We start from the raw sequence: 18,122 nt of genomic DNA on the forward strand, positions 1-18,122 counted from the left end.
CTGTTGCTCCAACCCCTCTACGTAGACATGCCCAGGACCAACAGGGGTGGCAGAAAAGCCCCTATGAGCGACTATACCTGCTCAAACAGAGAAGACTATACAAAGGGCACCATCTGTGTGGGGGGGCATGGTGGGAGGGGGTCAGACCCCCACCGCCAATACCTCAGACCCATAAATGACGGCGTTTCAGGCTGGTTTCGCTGCGGTCAACATCAGACTAGACGACATAGGAAGCACAATATCCTCCATCATATCAGACCTGCAACACGTAAACACCAGGGTCACTGAGGCAGAAACCAGGATAGGGGAACTAGAAGCCCACTCGACCAAGCACAGCAAGGACATTGAAGAAATCAAGAGAAACCTGAAACTAGTCCAGACCAAGTGCAAAGACCTAGAATCGAGATCACACCGGAACATTAGGGTTGTCGGATTGGTGGAAAACCACCTGACGGCCACAATCGAAATGTTCCTTGAAGAAGTGCCCCACGCCGTCTTCGCAGTAGCAAAATTCTCACAACAGTTCCCGAGTGAGAGAGCCCACAGGTCCCTTGCTCCTTCCCCGAAACCAAGGGCCCCACCACGGATGGTAATAGCCCGCCTACTCAACTACCGGGACAGAGACCTCACCCTGAGACTATCCAGAGAGAAGGAGACATTAACCTATGACTCCACCAGGCTCCATATGTACCCAGACTTCTCCAGCGGGATGCAGGCGGCACGACGGTCATTCGATCAGGCGAAGAGAGCGCTCAGGGCACGTTCAATACCATACGCTTTGCTCTTCCCCACCAAGGTCCACCTGCAGTTCTCCGTCAACACACTTCATTGACACCCCTGAAGAAGCAATGGGCTACACTGAGCGCAACATTCTGCTACCACCTGACAAAGGCAATCACCCGGATGGTTCCAACACCTAATTGTACCAACAAGACTGATGATACTGCATCACCCAATGCAATTTCTGCTCAACTACTAAGCTGCGCGATGGCCCTCGGGCGGTCTGTTTGAATTAAAATCGGTGGTGCCTATAACGAGCCACCCAAGGTTTCAATTGTTGACTTTGTTCCAAAGGGTCACACTGTCCAGTTGGAGGGGATGGTGAGGGAGGGACAAAGGAGGGTGAAAAGGCCAGTTGCCTTATTATAAATGGGGAAAATACCCAGGTTGCCACACCTATAATGAAGGCCTCAATAGTACTGACAAGTTGGGAGAAACAGGAAAAACTAACAAGTGCAAAGACTACACGACACCAGATCCGATGTACGACGTTGAGAAAAACAGACAACATATCACCAACAGCCACACTAGGGAAATCACATGGAGTGGGACTCCTAACTTGGAACGTTAGAGGCCTTGCTCACCCGATCAAGGCAAGAAAACTTGACATTCTTCTACTACAGGAGACCCATGCAATGAGGAAAGCGACTGATGCATTCGCCCTAACCTGGGGCCCCACAAAGTTGCCACAAACTATTCTACACAAGCCACTGTAATACACAAGCGAATCAACTTTCAACTCACTAGGTCCGAAACGGATGAGGAGGGCCGTTATGTTATCATCTGGGGTACACTGTACAACAAAGAAACGATAATAATCAACACCTATGGCCCTAATACTGACTGAGTCAGTATCTAAGATTCTTACATTTATATCCCCGGCAGGCCACACCAATGTTCTGTGGAGGGGGGTCTCAATAAGATTCTGGACCTAACAGCTGACGGCAGCAGGAACCATTCCAAATCTGCCCTGACCATACTCTCCAGGCCATGTCCACACTCCCCCCTTGCAGATGCATGGAGAGAACACCCCCCACAGGAAACGGAATACACCTACTCCTCTGTGCATGGCTGCTGCTCACGTATAGACTACTGGCTATGCACCCCGGTCTTCATTTCAGAAGTAAGCTTGAGCATGAAACACCCTCGCACAATGTAGGACCACTCCCTGGTCCTTCTTGAACTGACACCATCTACCACAGAACATACCGCCTGGAACTGGAGGATACCTCCCCCCCGCACTACTGAGGGATGACACACCGATAGAACCCCTCAGAAAGGAAATAATAGACTTTTACATACGCAACTCAGACTCCGTCAAGTCTAAGGCAACGATCTGGGAAACCTTCAAGGTCTGGCTGCGTTGGCAGCTGATGGCACAGACATACGAAACGCTAAAAGCAATAAGGAGGGAACTAGACCACTCCGAACGAGCACTGAAAGACCTGGAAAATGCACATGCTCTCTGCAATAGTGAATTCCTTCTGCAAAAATTCAGGTCATTGGTCAAACAAGAACTCTTCAATGCGACAACCCACGAGAGCCAGGAGATATGGTGAAGGGAACAAAGCTAGCGGAACACTTGCCCACCTTATTGATGCTGAGCAAGGAATGAGACACATAACCAGCATCACTGATGCAGATGGGAATGTACAGACTAAAGCAGCCAATATTAACGAGGTATTCCAGAAGTTCTACAACAATCTTTACTCTAACAAAGACCAGGCATCCCCTGGAGAATTACGAGAATACTTGTTTCCCCTGCCCAAACTGAGTGAAACCAAAAAAGCAGCCCTGGACCTCCCTCTGACTTTCGAAAAAATAGAACAAGCCATAGCAGACCTATGGGCGGGCAAAGCCCCCGGATCCGATGGTATCCCAGTCGACCTATACAAAACATCTAAAGCAGAATTGGCCCCTATACTACTGGAGGTATGGGAGGAGGCTCTAGGAAGAGGGGCACTACCAAATAGCTGTTACAATTCAGAGTTAGGATTCTGTTACAATTACAAGGTATAACACTAGCACAACACCCAAAAGGATACTCAGATGTACAAAAGGATACAAGTTGAGTTCCCGTAGAGCTTCTCCCGATTGGCTATTCCTGGTGTCTTCTAAGGAGATGATTTTGATGATTGAAAACCTTCCAACCAATGCCACTCTCATACTATTGATCAACAGACACAGCCTGATAGAGTAATTAGTGGAAAGGTCCAGATATTTGGATGGATACCCCCAGTCTGTTGGATAAGAATGATACGTTTTAGTAACTAGTCAATTAACCTATTTACTATGTAAGTGTTAGATTGAGGATACACTAACCTGTGGTTGTATGGACTGAAGACTGAAGATGGAGTTCCAGGAATAATCCGAAAATAAAAACCAACGAAGGAGAAGGGAAGGTTAGTAAGGAGACTAACCCGAACGGAACGAGGGCCGCACTAGAGACGGGTTGGTGCACACTGGATAGCGTCCATAAAGTTCAGTGCACTATCCTTGTAGGAAGAAGTTGGGTGAGGAAATGGATGGAAAGGAAATTCCTAGAAAATGAATGTCCAAATAGACTGGGACTGGTTGGGACCTTTGGAGGTTTAGAAATGGATCCGAAGACCAGATGTGAAGACAGCGCGGGTCCGGCTGGTAGAAATGAAAGAGCAGTTCAGGAAACCACCAGAAATATTAGCGCGGGCCCGGTTGGAACAAAAGGGAAAAGCAGTTTGGAAGCTGCTTAGAAGCAAGGTAGAAACCGAGCTCCGGAACGAAGATCAAAGAAACAACGATCAGAAGCGCCGATTAGCGGGAGGCTTCCTGTTTAAATATGAGTCAGCTGACGTGAAACGCGTAAGTAGCGCCAACACGTCCGGTCATGCGATACTCGCGCATACCTGTGGAATGAAACTGGTAATGTGAATGGTATGCACGGTATGATTAACAAAGAATGTTCGCCCCTCCGCAGAAGATAATAAGGTCTGACAATGGACTAGCGGAAATGAAGTCGTTTGCCAGGAATCTTTCCCCAGAGTCGCCACCGAGTATAAAATGGTCTGGCTGATCTCTGGGCTGTAGGTGTAGGGTGCTGACCTCGCGCACGAGAGGACCTGGCAGGCATGACAATAGCATGAAAGAAGCAATAAGAAAAGTACTCCTCGAGCCTCACAAAACCCCTCAAGATCCCAAGTCCTATCGACCCCTATTCCTAATCAATTCGGATGCTAAGATTTATACCAAAGCAATTGCAAACCGCCATATAAAAAACATGAACGAACTGATCCTCACCGACCAATCGGGATTCTTTCCCACCAGATCCACTGCGTTGAACCTCATGAGGTTCTTCGCCATCACATCTCAACTGGACCCGAAAGCCAAGACAATCGCAGTCACTCTAGATGCTGAAAAAGCATTTGATTCTGTATCCTGGAACTATATGTACGCTATACTAGACAAGATGGGGTTCGGCCTGGTATTCATCAAATACATATGTGTCCTATACTCTGATCCCAGGGCAATGGTCAGAACAAACAAATCCCTATCTCCAAGCTTCGCACTCGGGAGAGGCACCAGACAAGGCTGCCCGCTATCCCCCTTATATTTGCACTCACCATAGAGGGCATGGCAGCCAAACTTAAGACAACATGCACGAAGGGGCATTCGAATCAGGGGACCTCCGTAGTTAATCTCACTCTATGCCGACGATACAATGCTATATATCAGAGACCCCGAAACCAACCTACCACCAGTAATGCAGGAAATCACGACCTTTGCTGAACACTGACTACCGAGTTGAACAGGCTAAATCAGAAATTATTCCGCTTACACCCTCTACAGTGCAATCCTCGGCCACCGCACAATTCAAATGGTCACCCACCACTGCCCGATATCTGGGAATCATAATGGCCATAGATAGACCCTGTATATTAACTACGAACCATACCTAGTACTCCTAGAACACAAACGTAAGGTATGGGACAAACTCCCAATAGCGCTATATGGATGAATATCACTGCTCCAAATGGTAATAGTGCCAAAGTTGTTTTACCGGTTCTGTAACATCCCAATCTGGCCAGGCAGACAGTTCTTCCAAAAACTACAGAGACTCATCAAATTTCGTATGGGGAGGTGGAACCCTGAGACTCCAATGGCCCAAGATGTGCAAGAGGTACGAAACGGGGGGCCTAGCTCGACGGAAGCATACGCACACATACAGGCCGAAAGGTTTGCAGCAGCCCCACTCAATTTAGGCGTGGAGAGACCAGGGTGAGGTCGACCCGGTGGGCTACAGTGCAAGCCTGGTCCGGTCTACTAGAAAGGGTGGGGTGCGTCAACCCATACTGGCCACACATCCCGCTATGGCACTACCCAAATCTCGAGCCCACTCTCGACACAACCCTCCAGAAAAGATGGGACCCAGGGAAGGAAATGTGTCTGTAGGACCTGCATCCAGATGGGAAGTTTGCGTCTCTGGGGGTCGTCCAGGCGAAAGCTGGGACTGGGCTGGTCACTTCACTACTACAGGTTAAAATCAGCGTGCAATAAGCAATGGCCCTCCTTTCCGGAAGTCCCACCCACTCACCAATTCTTAACGGATACCATGACACCGAGGGCTTTACAGGTGGAATTTCTACCCTCTATAAAGCAATCCAACGACATACCCCATCCAAGAAAACAAAAGCCAAATAAATGGGAGAGCGACCTAGGGATTTCTATTGAGGACGCCCAATGGGCGAAATACTGCCAATTCACTAAGTCTGTCTATATGCACCGATTTTAGACTGATTCAATTCAAGATACTGAATCACTTGCATATTACACCCAGTAAAATCGCCAAATTCAACCCAATGTCAAAGCCAGAATGCCTTAAATGCCAGGCCCATGGAGCAAATTCATTCCACATGTATTGGGACTGTCCCCCTATCAAAAAGTTCTGGTGCAAAGGTGCCAAGACAGCGAGTGAAATCATCGGCCTCCAAATCCCAGCAACCCCATTGAAATACTTACTTGGCGACATCGGGAAGGTTTCAAACAAAACATGTCGACTTGTTGCAATCACAGGAGTGGTTGCCAAAAGGTGCATCCTTCATGCCTGGAAGGCAAAAACTCCTCCCACCCGACAAGTTTGGTTAAGAGACCTAATACATGTACAGGAAACTGAGGAAGTATACGCTCAAAATGTTGTGCCCACTTGTAGATCAAATAATACATGGGCCCCCCTGAGGAGATATCTGGAGTCATCCCCTGACACGTCAGACAATGAATCAACTGTTCTGCCAACGACCCAGGCGAAAGGCTTACATGACCACAATCTAAGTCAAGCAGAGAATAAGTAACTAGTCACCTAGACAAACAATAAAAAGTAGACCCCAACTCAATATTGCATATTCTGAAGCATGTTGAATCAGTATACGTTCAATGCATGTCATGTATCTGAAATGCACTTGTCAAATCTCAAAATAAAGGTTTTAAAAAAAAAAAAAAGAATTGTAACAGCATTTTTCATTCATAGTGAAACATTCATACCTATAATCTGCACACATTGTCAATCACACATCTAACAAATACTAAAATGCATACCAACACAATAAAACATTTACAAGGTGGGACATACAACGTCTCCACAAACAGCCTTATGCTTGGATATTAGAGAACGCAATAGAATTACTCCATATGATCTATTGCAGGGGTGGATCTACAGCCAGTAACTCAAAAGATCATATCCCCTTTCTAATCATGAGGTGTATATTATGATTGATTTACTTTTGAAATTTTGTATCATGTTAAACAAATGTTTGATACTACATTTCTAAAATAAATAAGTCCTCTGGACATCTTTTCAGCATTCAAGGGGGTCATGATGGACAGAGTCCACCAGCCCGTTGGGCGGTGGGGGGGGGGGGGGGGGGGGTGTAGAACAAAACGGTGCTGGCATGCCTGCACTACTACAGAGACAAAGCCAGAATTTTGGATAAGACAAAGGCTCTCTGGGGAAATACAAAACAGGGAGTCTGTAGTGGCCGTTTTTCAGGATCTCTCGGCCCTTACATTGCTGATGAGGAGAAAGTGTGGGACCCCCACCAAATGGCTACAAGAAAAGGGTGGGGGTCAGGTATCGCTGGGGACACCCACTTTATCTGGCCTTTGAATGGTAGGGGGAGAGGCACCATCTTGTGGCCGAAGAGGACATCCAGAGGGGCAGAGGATTTGGTCGATGGCTGCCCGAGCCCCTCAGTTGAACGCACACAGGGTCCTAGAGGCCGGGTCCTAGGAGCTAAAACCCTGCTATACTAGTAACCCGGGGCAGGGGACGAGCCCCTGTTGGTTCGTCTACAGAACCCAGTTTTTCTGGGAAGTGGAGACAGACGCCTCAAAAGGGATGAAGGGGTGGGGGGTACAGGAAATGTCATCGATTCTTACAATAAGGGAGGCCCCATGCCTGACCGGGCATTTGGGACTCGTAGGGCGCAGGGTAAGATGAGGGGATTGAAGGCTGAGGGACGGACTGGCACGCTGAACATCAAGGGCCTAAACTCCCAAAATAATACGGGCCCTCACGAGCAACATGCCGCAAACAAAACCTGGGGGCCTTTTCTTGCAAGAAACACTACCGACAGGGGATGGAGTCGCCTATAAAGGGGAAGGAAATGGGTAGAAACTTCTGGGCTTCGCATAAATCCTCCAAAAACGAAGGGGTGCATATACTCCTGGGCAAATCCCTCCAGCTTACGGACATTGAGATCAAGAGAGGCTTTGGGGGTAGGTTCTTGGGAATAAAGGGCACATGTGAGGGGATACGGATCATGCTGGCTACTCTCTACGCCCCCAACTTGGGCCAGATCAAATTCATACGCCAGGTGTTCAACGTAATGGATGAATGGGCGGAGGGAGCCATGGTTCTAGGTGGGGACTTCAACCTGATAATAAACACCCAGCTGCATTGGTGGTCGGCAAAGGGGATGGGGGAGGGCTATTAAGGACAACCTAGCCTTGCGCGACCTTCTACAAGAGTACTGCTGGGTTGATGTATGGCACAGGTCATGGCCGGGCCCTGGGAATACACATTTTCTCCCCCACATACAGCACCCCACTACTAGTTCTAATGGAAATGATCACTGTTTGATTATCTATTTGTGATTCTTTTTATGGCAGTATTTTTGAATGCGCGTCTGTAACTGCCGGCCCCCTCTTGGGTGATCCCCTTCACCCATCTGGGGTTCAGGCAGCCCAGCAGTGCAACGTTGATACGGACCGGATAGACCGTCTTGTTTTTAGATAAGAACTTTCCGATTATGCACTTTACCTTTATAAATAATAGGCTTACATTTGATACGAGCGCATACAGTTTAATATGTATTTCTTAACTAATAAAATGATCATATTTTTCTAGTAAATTCATGTTTGGTTGATCTGTGGTGTAGGTTCTGGGTGATTTTCCTTCATTCTTTGCCGGTTTTCCTTACTTATTAAGCTTTGTTCTGTTCCACTGACATAATTTGTGTTCTAATATTGAATGGGTGGAGGGAGCCATGGTTCTGGGTGGGGACTTCCACCTGCTAATGAATCCCAGGTCGATTGGTGGTTGGCAAAGGGGATGGGGCTACTAAGGACAATCTAGCCTTGCGTGACCTTCTACAAGAGTACTGATGGGTTGATGTATGGCACAGGTCATGGCCGGGCCCGGGGGGATACACATTCTTTTCTCCCCCACATCAGTCATATACAAGATTAGACCTCTTGCTGGTATCGGAGGGGGGTGGGCAAATCGGGGTGCCAGCTCTCCCACATCAGTCATATACAAGATCAGACCTCTTGCTGGCATCGGAGGAGGGGGTGTGGGGTGCCAGCTGTGGAGTCCATCACATGGTCAGACCATGAGCTCATAGTGAGAGTGGGGGGCTGCCCATGGCCCAGAGGAGTAGTAGATGGAAATGTAATGACAGGTATTCAGTGAGTTCTTGAGGAAGGAAAGAAGGGCCTACTTTGAGACGAATGATACGGGGGAAACCGATGTCACAATGGTGTGAGGCGCGGCAAAGGCTACCTTACGGGACCTGCTCATTGCGGAAGGCTCTCGTAAGAAACGCGAAAGGGTGCTGATTGAGTGTAACCTCCACAAAGAATTAAGAACGATGCAGGCCCTACTCACCTGGAGGGGGTGGACAGGGAGGCTCTCCTAGGGGAAATGAGGTAGAAGAGACACACACTGCACACGGTCTTAATTGGGGAAGTGGTCAAGAGGAGGAGGTACACACGACAAAGATATTACGAGAGCGAGGATAAGGTGGAGACCCTACTGCCACACAGGGCAAGAGGCTCTCGGTCAGAAAGGAGGGTTACAGGCATTCGAGATACTGGCAGGAGACAGATGGGTGGGAGTGAGGTCTCGGAATGCTATGCAAATTACTAGGAGTTGTACACCAAGCAGAATGGGGAGTCTGTAGAAGACATGCAGCGTTACCTGGCCGGGCAGAACCTCCCCAATCTCGCCAAGGCGGAATTGGAGTGTCTGGAGGGGGAGATAACTGGGGAGGAGGTTGGGTAGGATATTAAAAAATTAATGACAGGAAAGGCCCTCTGGGAGACGGCTTTACGGCCAACTTCTATATCAGTCCTCACTGGCAAAACCCATGGCCAAGTTGCTTAACTTGATACAGGGGTAAGACACGATCCCCTCAAAATTTCTCCAGGCCCTGATAATGGTGATACCGAAACCCAGGAAAGACCCAGAGGATTGTGCCTCCTACAGGCATATCTCCCTCTTAAATGCAGATGCCAAGATGTTTGCCAGAATTCTGGTGACGCGGTTGGAGACGCACCTTCCTTGATTGATCCACCCGGACCGGGTGGGATTCGTACTAAATAGACAGGGGCAGACAGCATGCGAAAGACTCCATGTGCTGAGCTTCAGAATAGTACATGAGGAAGTGGCGCTCCTACGGTCTCTAGACGCCGAGAAGGACTTCGACAGGGTAAACTGGGACGTTAAACAGGAGGTCTTCTCGTCCATGGGGATGGGCCCGAGTTGGAGGGGCTGGATATCAGCCCTATACTCAAAACCAGTGGAGAGTCATGGTTAATGGAAGGGAATCAGGAACGTTCCCATCAGGGAGGGATACACGACAGGGGTGCCCCCTATCCCTGCTCATATACGTGCTGGTTATAGAGCCATGGGCAGTGTCTGTCAGGTAGGGGAAGCGCACTGTAAGATAAGCCTGTTATCAGACTACGCACTCCTTTGTGACCTAACCATCTCAATCCATTCCACATGTGGTTTGAAGGTCAATTTGGGTAAATCTGTGGCATTCATAGCAGGGACACTGAGGGGGAATTTGTGGTGGGACTACCCTTCAAGGTACAGAGAGATGTGTTCCGTTATTTGGGGATTCAAGTCACAAAACCCTGAAGACTTTATTTACCATTAACTTCCTCCCTCTTTGGTCAGCAGTAAAAAGGGACGTTGAGAGGTGGGCTGGACTGGGATTCTCGTGGATAGTGCGCCTCAATTCAATACAAATGGTGGTTCTCCCCAAGTTCCTGTTCTTGTTCCAAATACTTCCAATGCCAGTGCCCAGGTCATTTTTATTAGAGGTGAGGCGGACCCTGGTGCAATATCTCTGGCCGGGGAAAAACATAGGATCTCAAAGAACACCCTGATAAAACCAAAGGAGATGGAGTGGGGGGGTGGGGAGTGGCCTTCCCGATATGGAGTTGTATTATAAAGAATCCGAGCGACGAATCCTAGTAGACCACTTTACACCGGGGATGGGGAAAACAGTGGGTGGTAAGGGGAAAAAAGTGGGTGGCAATGGACGACAAGGTACTCTCCTCAGTCACGTTAGACGAGTGGATATGGGTCCCCAAAGTCTGCATCTCAGGGAGAGTCCTGCGACATCCTGTTTTGGGGATAATGTGGTCCATCTGGAAAGAGAATGGGGAAAATAGGTGGCTCACAATGTGGCCTTCGCCCCTAAGCTGCATCTGGGCTCCCCCTCTGAGAGACAGGATTGAGGAGCCGCAAGCGTTCCAACACTGGTATGAGGCCGGGCGCAGTAGTGCGAGTCAGATGTGGGACGGGGAAACCTTTTTATCACTACAGAGATTGGAGGCGGCTCTGGGTCTGGACAGACTATCGCCCTTTCTCCATTTACAACTAAAAGGGACGGATTTCGAAAAGTTTGATTTCACAAAAGGGATCCATGGTTCTGATATCCAGGCTCTATAAACTGCTCCTCCTGGCAGCTCTGAGGCGGAATCCCCCTGCAAGAATGACGTGGGGACAGGACCTAGGTGGTGATATTGAGGACATAAGGTGGGCTAAAATATGTAAGCAGGCTAATCGCTCAACCACGTCACTTCAGTACTGACTCCAGGCCCTGAAACTGCTCCACAGATGGCACTACCCTTCAACGCACATAGCTCGGATGAGGGTGGGTTACAGGCCAAACTGTTGGGAATACCGTACTGAAGGGGAGATTTGATACACATGTGGTGGAGTTGCCCAAGGGTACAGACGTACTGAGGAGAGGTCCTGTCATGGATAAAAGAGGTGGATGGGATCCAGGGGGACCTCTCACCGTGGCTTGTTTTGTTTCGGTGCGAGTGAACGGGGGGGGGGGGGGGGAGGACTGAAGCCGCACAGGGTCACATGTTCTCAGGTGATGATGTGTCTGTCCAGAAAGAGTAGACACCCCCCTCGATCGTAAGGCAATATACTTTGTTGGCCGAAGACAAACCGCCTCATGTGTTTTAGTATTAGAAAGGTGTAGCAAAAGCTTAACCACGGTGCAGCCATTTTAAGGTGACCAAAATCGCCATTTTGTTTCCTTCTTGTTTTCTCGAACTATGCCTTTTGCTCCATGTAAACCTGCTTTGCTGAAATATTATTCTGCTTCACTGGTGCACAATGCAAGGCCGCGAGAGGCATGTTGAAACATAACGCAGTAACCCAGACAGAAATGCCCGGTCTCCTCGCTCACATATCCTTGGAGAGTGAGCAGCAAGGAATTCTAATCAGTACAGCAGGTGGCAGCTAGTCTCGGTAGCACAGTAGAAATGCTAGAGCAAGCATTAAATGACTTGAATTATGCTCTTCTTTGTGGCCGCCCCTTTCCTGAGCCCGGTAGAGCCCTGGAGAGCAAGTTGACCCCAGCATACAAATAGAAACTAGGAGATAGCCAGGCCTGCGACCCCCGAGGTCTGGTAGACACGTTGCGGGGCGTGGGACCAGTTGGCCAACTGAGACTATTTGCTTTGCAATAAACCCTAGATTTTGGGAATACAACCTTGTGTCTGGCGTATCAGTTTGTGTGTGGCGATTGTGCCTTGTTTCCACAAACGAGGGTCCCTCAGAGGCCCCTTCAGATGGTGGCGGCTAGGTGTTGTCTGGCCCAGAGGTGGAAGTGTTCACTAATGCCAGGGGAAAAGGAATGGACCACCAAAGTTTGTGCGATATATGATATGGAGTATCTGACCCATCTCATAGATTAATCTTGGTCCAACATTGAGGGGCAGTGGCTTCTGTTTTTTTTTTTAAAAGTATGGGCGCCAGGCCGGATATGGCTGGTAGGAGATGGTATGAGGGATTATGTGGTGCGGGTCTCTGGAGGGGCCAGAAGGGCTGTGGGGCAAACTGCTGGTTGGGGGGGGGGGGGGTAAAAGAGGAAATGACTGATTCATGGGCTCGGGGTTCTAGCATGCACAGCAGACATTTTTATTTTTGATAAAGAGACACTCCAATGTGCCAGATTTCTGAGGACATTCCTATTCGAAGAAACCATGACGGGGGGGGGGGTGTTTCAATGTAATCAGGTGGATTAAATATGGAGGAGTCATTGTTAAAAGTGTGTTATGACAAAAATGCCAAATAAAACTTGATTTTCCAGGCTCACCCAGCTCTTCGATAAATATCCATTGTTCTTTATGGAAAAGACTTCTATTTAGCATCACATACACCAAATCTCCCATCAGCCAAATGTGCAAATGCTTTCAATAAATTGATTAAATGGGGTACATTTATTATAGAACCATAGAAGATACGCACAAACTAAGCAATAACTTAAGAGGCTTTAGAAAAATAAAATACATTTTGAATTTGCTACATGAAAAATATACCCACGTCAACTTCACTGGGATCATTTTCATCCGACAGGTTTGGGATCTCTACATGGCCCTTGAACTTAACACCAGACTTTGAGGTGCCTGAAAAGATCAATAGAAATTGCAAGTTACTAAATGTATCCTAAAGAGGAGTTCATCTTCCCTCTAATGGCATGACAGTTTTCAAGATGTAAACCACACAAAGGCTAGAGAAGCCACCTCAGCTGGTCTGTAGGTGGAAGATCTTTAACAAGATAGTATTTCAATATGAAGGGAGACAACCCCATTCCTACCACCTTGAGGAGTACACTAGAACATTCATTTCCCCCCCCCAAATGAAGACACTTTGTATTATTACACTTTCTACATGCCAATATCAGGAACCTTTTGTGAAGTTCGCAGATAAGTACTTGAAGAATAGATCCTTGAAGCCGATGGCTAAGAGTGAATCATTGTCATGAAGATTGTCTTTACAGTGACAACAGCAGAGGTTTACAAACCTCCTTAGGCCTCTACCACAACAGGTTTTTGAACTATGCGGGACCACATAGGAGTGCAAGGTGTGATGTATCCTGTGGAGTCATCACCGATTCCCCAGCCCAAGTTCTCCTCCCATGTGGCCTGGGAACAGCAGCCACTACCTGATCTGGACCCTTGGAGTGGTATTATGAGGGAGGAATCACATGGGAGGAGATGGCTGTGAGGAGATGACTGTCGGGCGATGTGGTGACCCATCAGGAGAGACTAAGTATTCTTCCCTTCCATGTGAAGAAGAGCATATAACTCCTACATTCCTGATGGCATGTTGTCATTTGTACAAATCCCTCGAGTTGTAAAACCCTAAAAAGTCCTTCTTGCCAAACATTCTAGGCAGGATAACATTCACACCTCATATGTTCATAACACTGATGATCTACGATGTTTTTGTGCTAAACCTAAAAAAAAATAAATAAATAATCACTCTAGAAGTCCTATGAAACTTATGGACTCAAATTCCCATAAAGCCTCAAGTACCGAGACGAGGAAGAAGGAATTAATATGAATCAACAAAAACACTAAGCGGAACATGCAGACTAGTGGTTATAATGAAATACTATTACGCGGGACATCAATAAGGGTGTCAGCATCTAACGCAGAGCGAGAGAGCCGAACGGAAGGAAGCAGAACCACAGGAGAGGGCAGAGGCACGGTAGTGGAACATGTTAATGAGAACCGGTGTTCTCAGGCTGCCGCTTGCAGGCAGTGCTTACTGGGGTGGCGGGAGGCCACAGAAGATCCTGCAGGCACCAGGAGAAGACTGCTGGGCCATCAGCAGCACACACAAGTCTAAAAGCAGCGGGCTTAAAGGATGACGCACCCCGAGACAGCAGAGGAGCTGAGAGAGAGGGTGTGCAGAGCGGAGAACGCCATCCCAAGGTGAATGCTTCACCATGGGACAGAGGGGCTGCCAGACATCGGTGAGTCTGCCCATAGAAGTTTGAGACCCTGGGGCATACCGACAGGCACATGACCCATTAAGAACTTTCTTTTCTAGAACTTGCACAAATCCTCATGTATGATATGTCAATATGAGGAAGGTTGGAGCAAATAATTTCCACACGTCAATCAATGTTAATGGAGCGATTAAAAGACAAAACTTGAGCAAGTCTCCATATATGGGAAAGGTTGGAGCGAGTGTTAACTAAATCAAAATAATACTATTGAAGAAGTCAAGGGTGAACTTGAACATGTCTCCATATATGAGATGGCAATGTGGGGAAAAGTTGACATTGAAAGTGGAGCGCTTTGAAACACTTGAAAAAAATTCTGGATAAGGTTGCATATGTTCAAATACAGAAGTATTTGGAAGAACACCACTTATTAGGAGCCAGACAATCAGGCTTCCGTCCACAATATGAGACGGAGACGGCTCTCATTGACCTTAAATCACAGATCGACAAGCTTAGAGACAATGGCCAAGCCGCCTTACTCCTTCTCCTAGATCTCTCTGCAGCATTCGACCTGGTCGATCATACAGTCTTATGCACGCACTTACACAACTCATCTCACATTTCAGCTGAGGCCATCACATGGATTAGATCATTCCTTAACTGCAGACCCATGAGGGTCTTCTCACCTACAGCTGCAGCAGACCCCATACCCATTACCTGTGGTGTGCCACAAGGCTGCTGTGTCTCCCCACTCTGTACAATATATTTACCAAGCCCCTTTTCGATGATTTGGATCATCTCGGGATCACCTACACGAACTACGCAGATGATACCCAGATCCTCCTTCCGCTTTCTGGAGATCACGGGAAGGATTTGGCCTTGGTGAATAGGGTGTACATCATCAACCAGGCATGGATGACCACAAATGGACTGTGCCTGAATGATGATAAAACTGAACTCATCATCCTAGGCACTAGCACTAGCCTGAAGAAACTAGGTCCCGCCTACTGCTTTTTTACGATTGACGGGAACAACATTAAAGTGGGACAAAAGGTCAAAACCCTAGGTTTTTACCTGGATTTTACCTTCTCCCTCAATAGACAGGTGAATTCCCTAGCCTCCTCCACGGCCTACATGTGCAAACTGATCCGTGCAGCCAAACCTTTCCTGTCTGCCACCAGCTGTTTGACCCTCGCCAGAGCACTAATACTGTCCCGTGGACTACTTGGATCCTCCAAAGCTACTACTAGTAAACTTCAAACTCTCCAGAATAACGCTCTTAGAGCAGCATTGAGCATCTCCAGACGGCTACCAGTCATTTGGTCGGAAAAAAAAGGTCGGCACCATTTGGTTGAATTTTTGTTTTGTTTGTATTTTCACTTTTTTTTGATGGGTTGAGGGGGGGGGGGGCAACCCCCTTTTTTTCTTAAAAAAAAAAAACCTTTTCCCCCCAAATGAAAACCTAAAAAAAAAAAAAAAAAAAAAATTTATATATATATATATATATATATATATATATATATAAAAAATTGGACCATTTGGCTTTCGACCAAATTCCGTCGACCATTTGGCTTTCAACCAAAGGTCTTTCGACCAAATGACCAGACAGCCTCCAGACGAGAGCACATCACAGCACATTGTCAACAGAACAATTGGCTCCCCTGCAAAGGCAAAATTCTTTGAAAAACTGCCTCACTCACCCACTAGGCCTTCAATAACGCTGCTCCTATCTATCTGATACAGATTTCATAGACCAACATCCCTTATACCTATAAGAACCACTTATAAAGACTGCCTTTCTGTACCTAACTTCCAACGTTCCACCATAGGGGGGTAACAGTTTCCCAGTGAAAGCTGCTAAACTGTGGAATTCCCTACCGCCTACTCTCAGAATGGATTTGCATTATCAGAACTTCCGATCTAAGTTCATTCTATGGTTGAAAACATAGGCCTACTAACACTTCCTGGAGCCTAGACTCCACATTCCTGCCATTTGTATATTTATATGGCCCACTGTCTGTGCCTACGATTGCCCATCTGTATATATGTAGATATTCCTGCTATTTTTCTAAATGTGTGCATGTACATATTTGTTGCCGCTGTAACTAAGTTTCGCAATCTCATGTAAATGCTGCGCACTGTTACCCGAGGGTATGACTGCGCATTACAAATAAACAAAACAAACTTACCTGCCGGTGTATAGGTGCCATATAAATAAACAATAGCATACCATACAAGTGATTCCTTAAGCCAAGAAAGTATGGACAGTGAAGGAATGCAACTGTACTATACTAAGATGGTGAGAACATTAAAAAAATGAAGCCCTGGTGATAGATGTAGTGAGTATTTTGGGAGAAGATACCTAGCAGGAGAGTATACCAGGGGATCTGCAGACCACATGAAAGAATTCCTGGCAGGGGAGTATACCAGGAAATCCATGTAAAATGTACAGAGAATATGGACATTGTGAACAGGTACCTGGGAGGAGAGAACACCAGGGATCTGAGAAATCTACTAAAGGTCTCTGGGCAGGGGAGTATACCAGGAGGTTATCTATAACAAGTCATTGCTTTGAAAGAGACATTCGCCTTCATCATTCTTAAAATAACTACTGTGCCATCTTTAAGGAATCATTATTCCCAAGAGACCCTTTTGCCATCCTACTGGAGGCATCCAGGGGAAGGGAACTCTCCCTCTGGATCCAAAGATTTATTTGTTGGATTTATTTATTGAACACTTTTTACCATCCTTACATCAGAGACACTTTCCTTACACTATCAGTTAATCTTTAGTGTGAAGGTCAGATTAATGTTTTGTACACAAGGACAGTGTATTTTGACGACGAGAAACAGACTGATCTTAATTTTAGTTTCCTAGGCAGGGAAACAGGATAGGGACAGGTAGGCCGTTATGCAAACTTTTAATTTCAATAAAGATGTCTGATGGTGAAAACACTACCATTTCTGTGTCCGCCTCTCATTACTGACCCCTCATTAAAGGATAATGTTCTGTTACAAGGCTTTTATACTGCTACAAATCACCAATGCTGGGGTCGCCGAGCACCTGGCTTCTCTGGATGTTGGTATATTGTGCTCCCACCTAGAGCATCCAGACCTTAAACTGCAAAGGAGAAGGAGTAGGAAGAAGATAATATGATGGGTGGACAGATGAAATACAACAGACTAAGGAATGGGTGATGTAGAGTGATGAAAGCAATGGTCTGTGGGGTTTGTTAGGCACGATTGTATGCAGTACCCTTTGGGTGCATTACACAACCCTGACTACAGGCAATAGGAAACACAACCTTTGGTATAAGCTTGTCCTACAGTTTGGTCGCGTATTGAGCAGCCAGGCTCATCTCTAGAGGGGTCAATGTGAGCTGTAGGGGAGTTAGAGATTCACAGTGACACGTATTTAAACTCTTACACGCAAGGTTTATGGAATAAACAATCATTAATTTATCAGTCAGAGTAAGTCTTCTTCAGAAGGGAGCAATGAAACAGTAACACTGAAACATACTTCACAAAATACACACTCTTAATATTAATAAATCAGGGAGTACCCTTTTGGGATGGCCCACAGACACAACCTACCCCCTCAGGTGTCTTCAATAGCTAGGGTGCTGGGGGAATTAATATATCACTGTTGCATTTGGAGTCATTTACTATTGAATCAAAGGAAAAAGTTATTACAACATACAAGAGACCACAAATATTTAACAGGCAAATACTTTCAGATCCCCCAATCAGAGTCATTCAGTTGAACAGGCTAAGCCAAAGTCAATGGGCAAAAGTCTACATGAGCTGAAGCACTTCCTCCTAGGTC

General features: G+C 46.8%; 1 protein-coding gene across 1 annotated transcript in view; it reads right to left on the minus strand.

Moving 5' to 3' along the window:
- Positions 1 to 18,122, minus strand: part of AHSA1 (activator of HSP90 ATPase activity 1) — a 164,108-nt gene that overhangs the window by 126,557 nt on the left and 19,429 nt on the right. Inside the window, exon 3 of the mRNA XM_069637993.1 lies at positions 12,887 to 12,969. Within this exon, the coding sequence (XP_069494094.1) occupies positions 12,887 to 12,969 (83 nt within the window). The remainder of the gene's footprint in view (positions 1 to 12,886; positions 12,970 to 18,122) is intronic.

This window comes from Ambystoma mexicanum, chromosome 14 (genome assembly GCF_040938575.1).
Source record: "Ambystoma mexicanum isolate Mex_15411 chromosome 14, UKY_AmexF1_1, whole genome shotgun sequence".
Lineage (NCBI taxonomy): Eukaryota > Metazoa > Chordata > Amphibia > Caudata > Ambystomatidae > Ambystoma > Ambystoma mexicanum.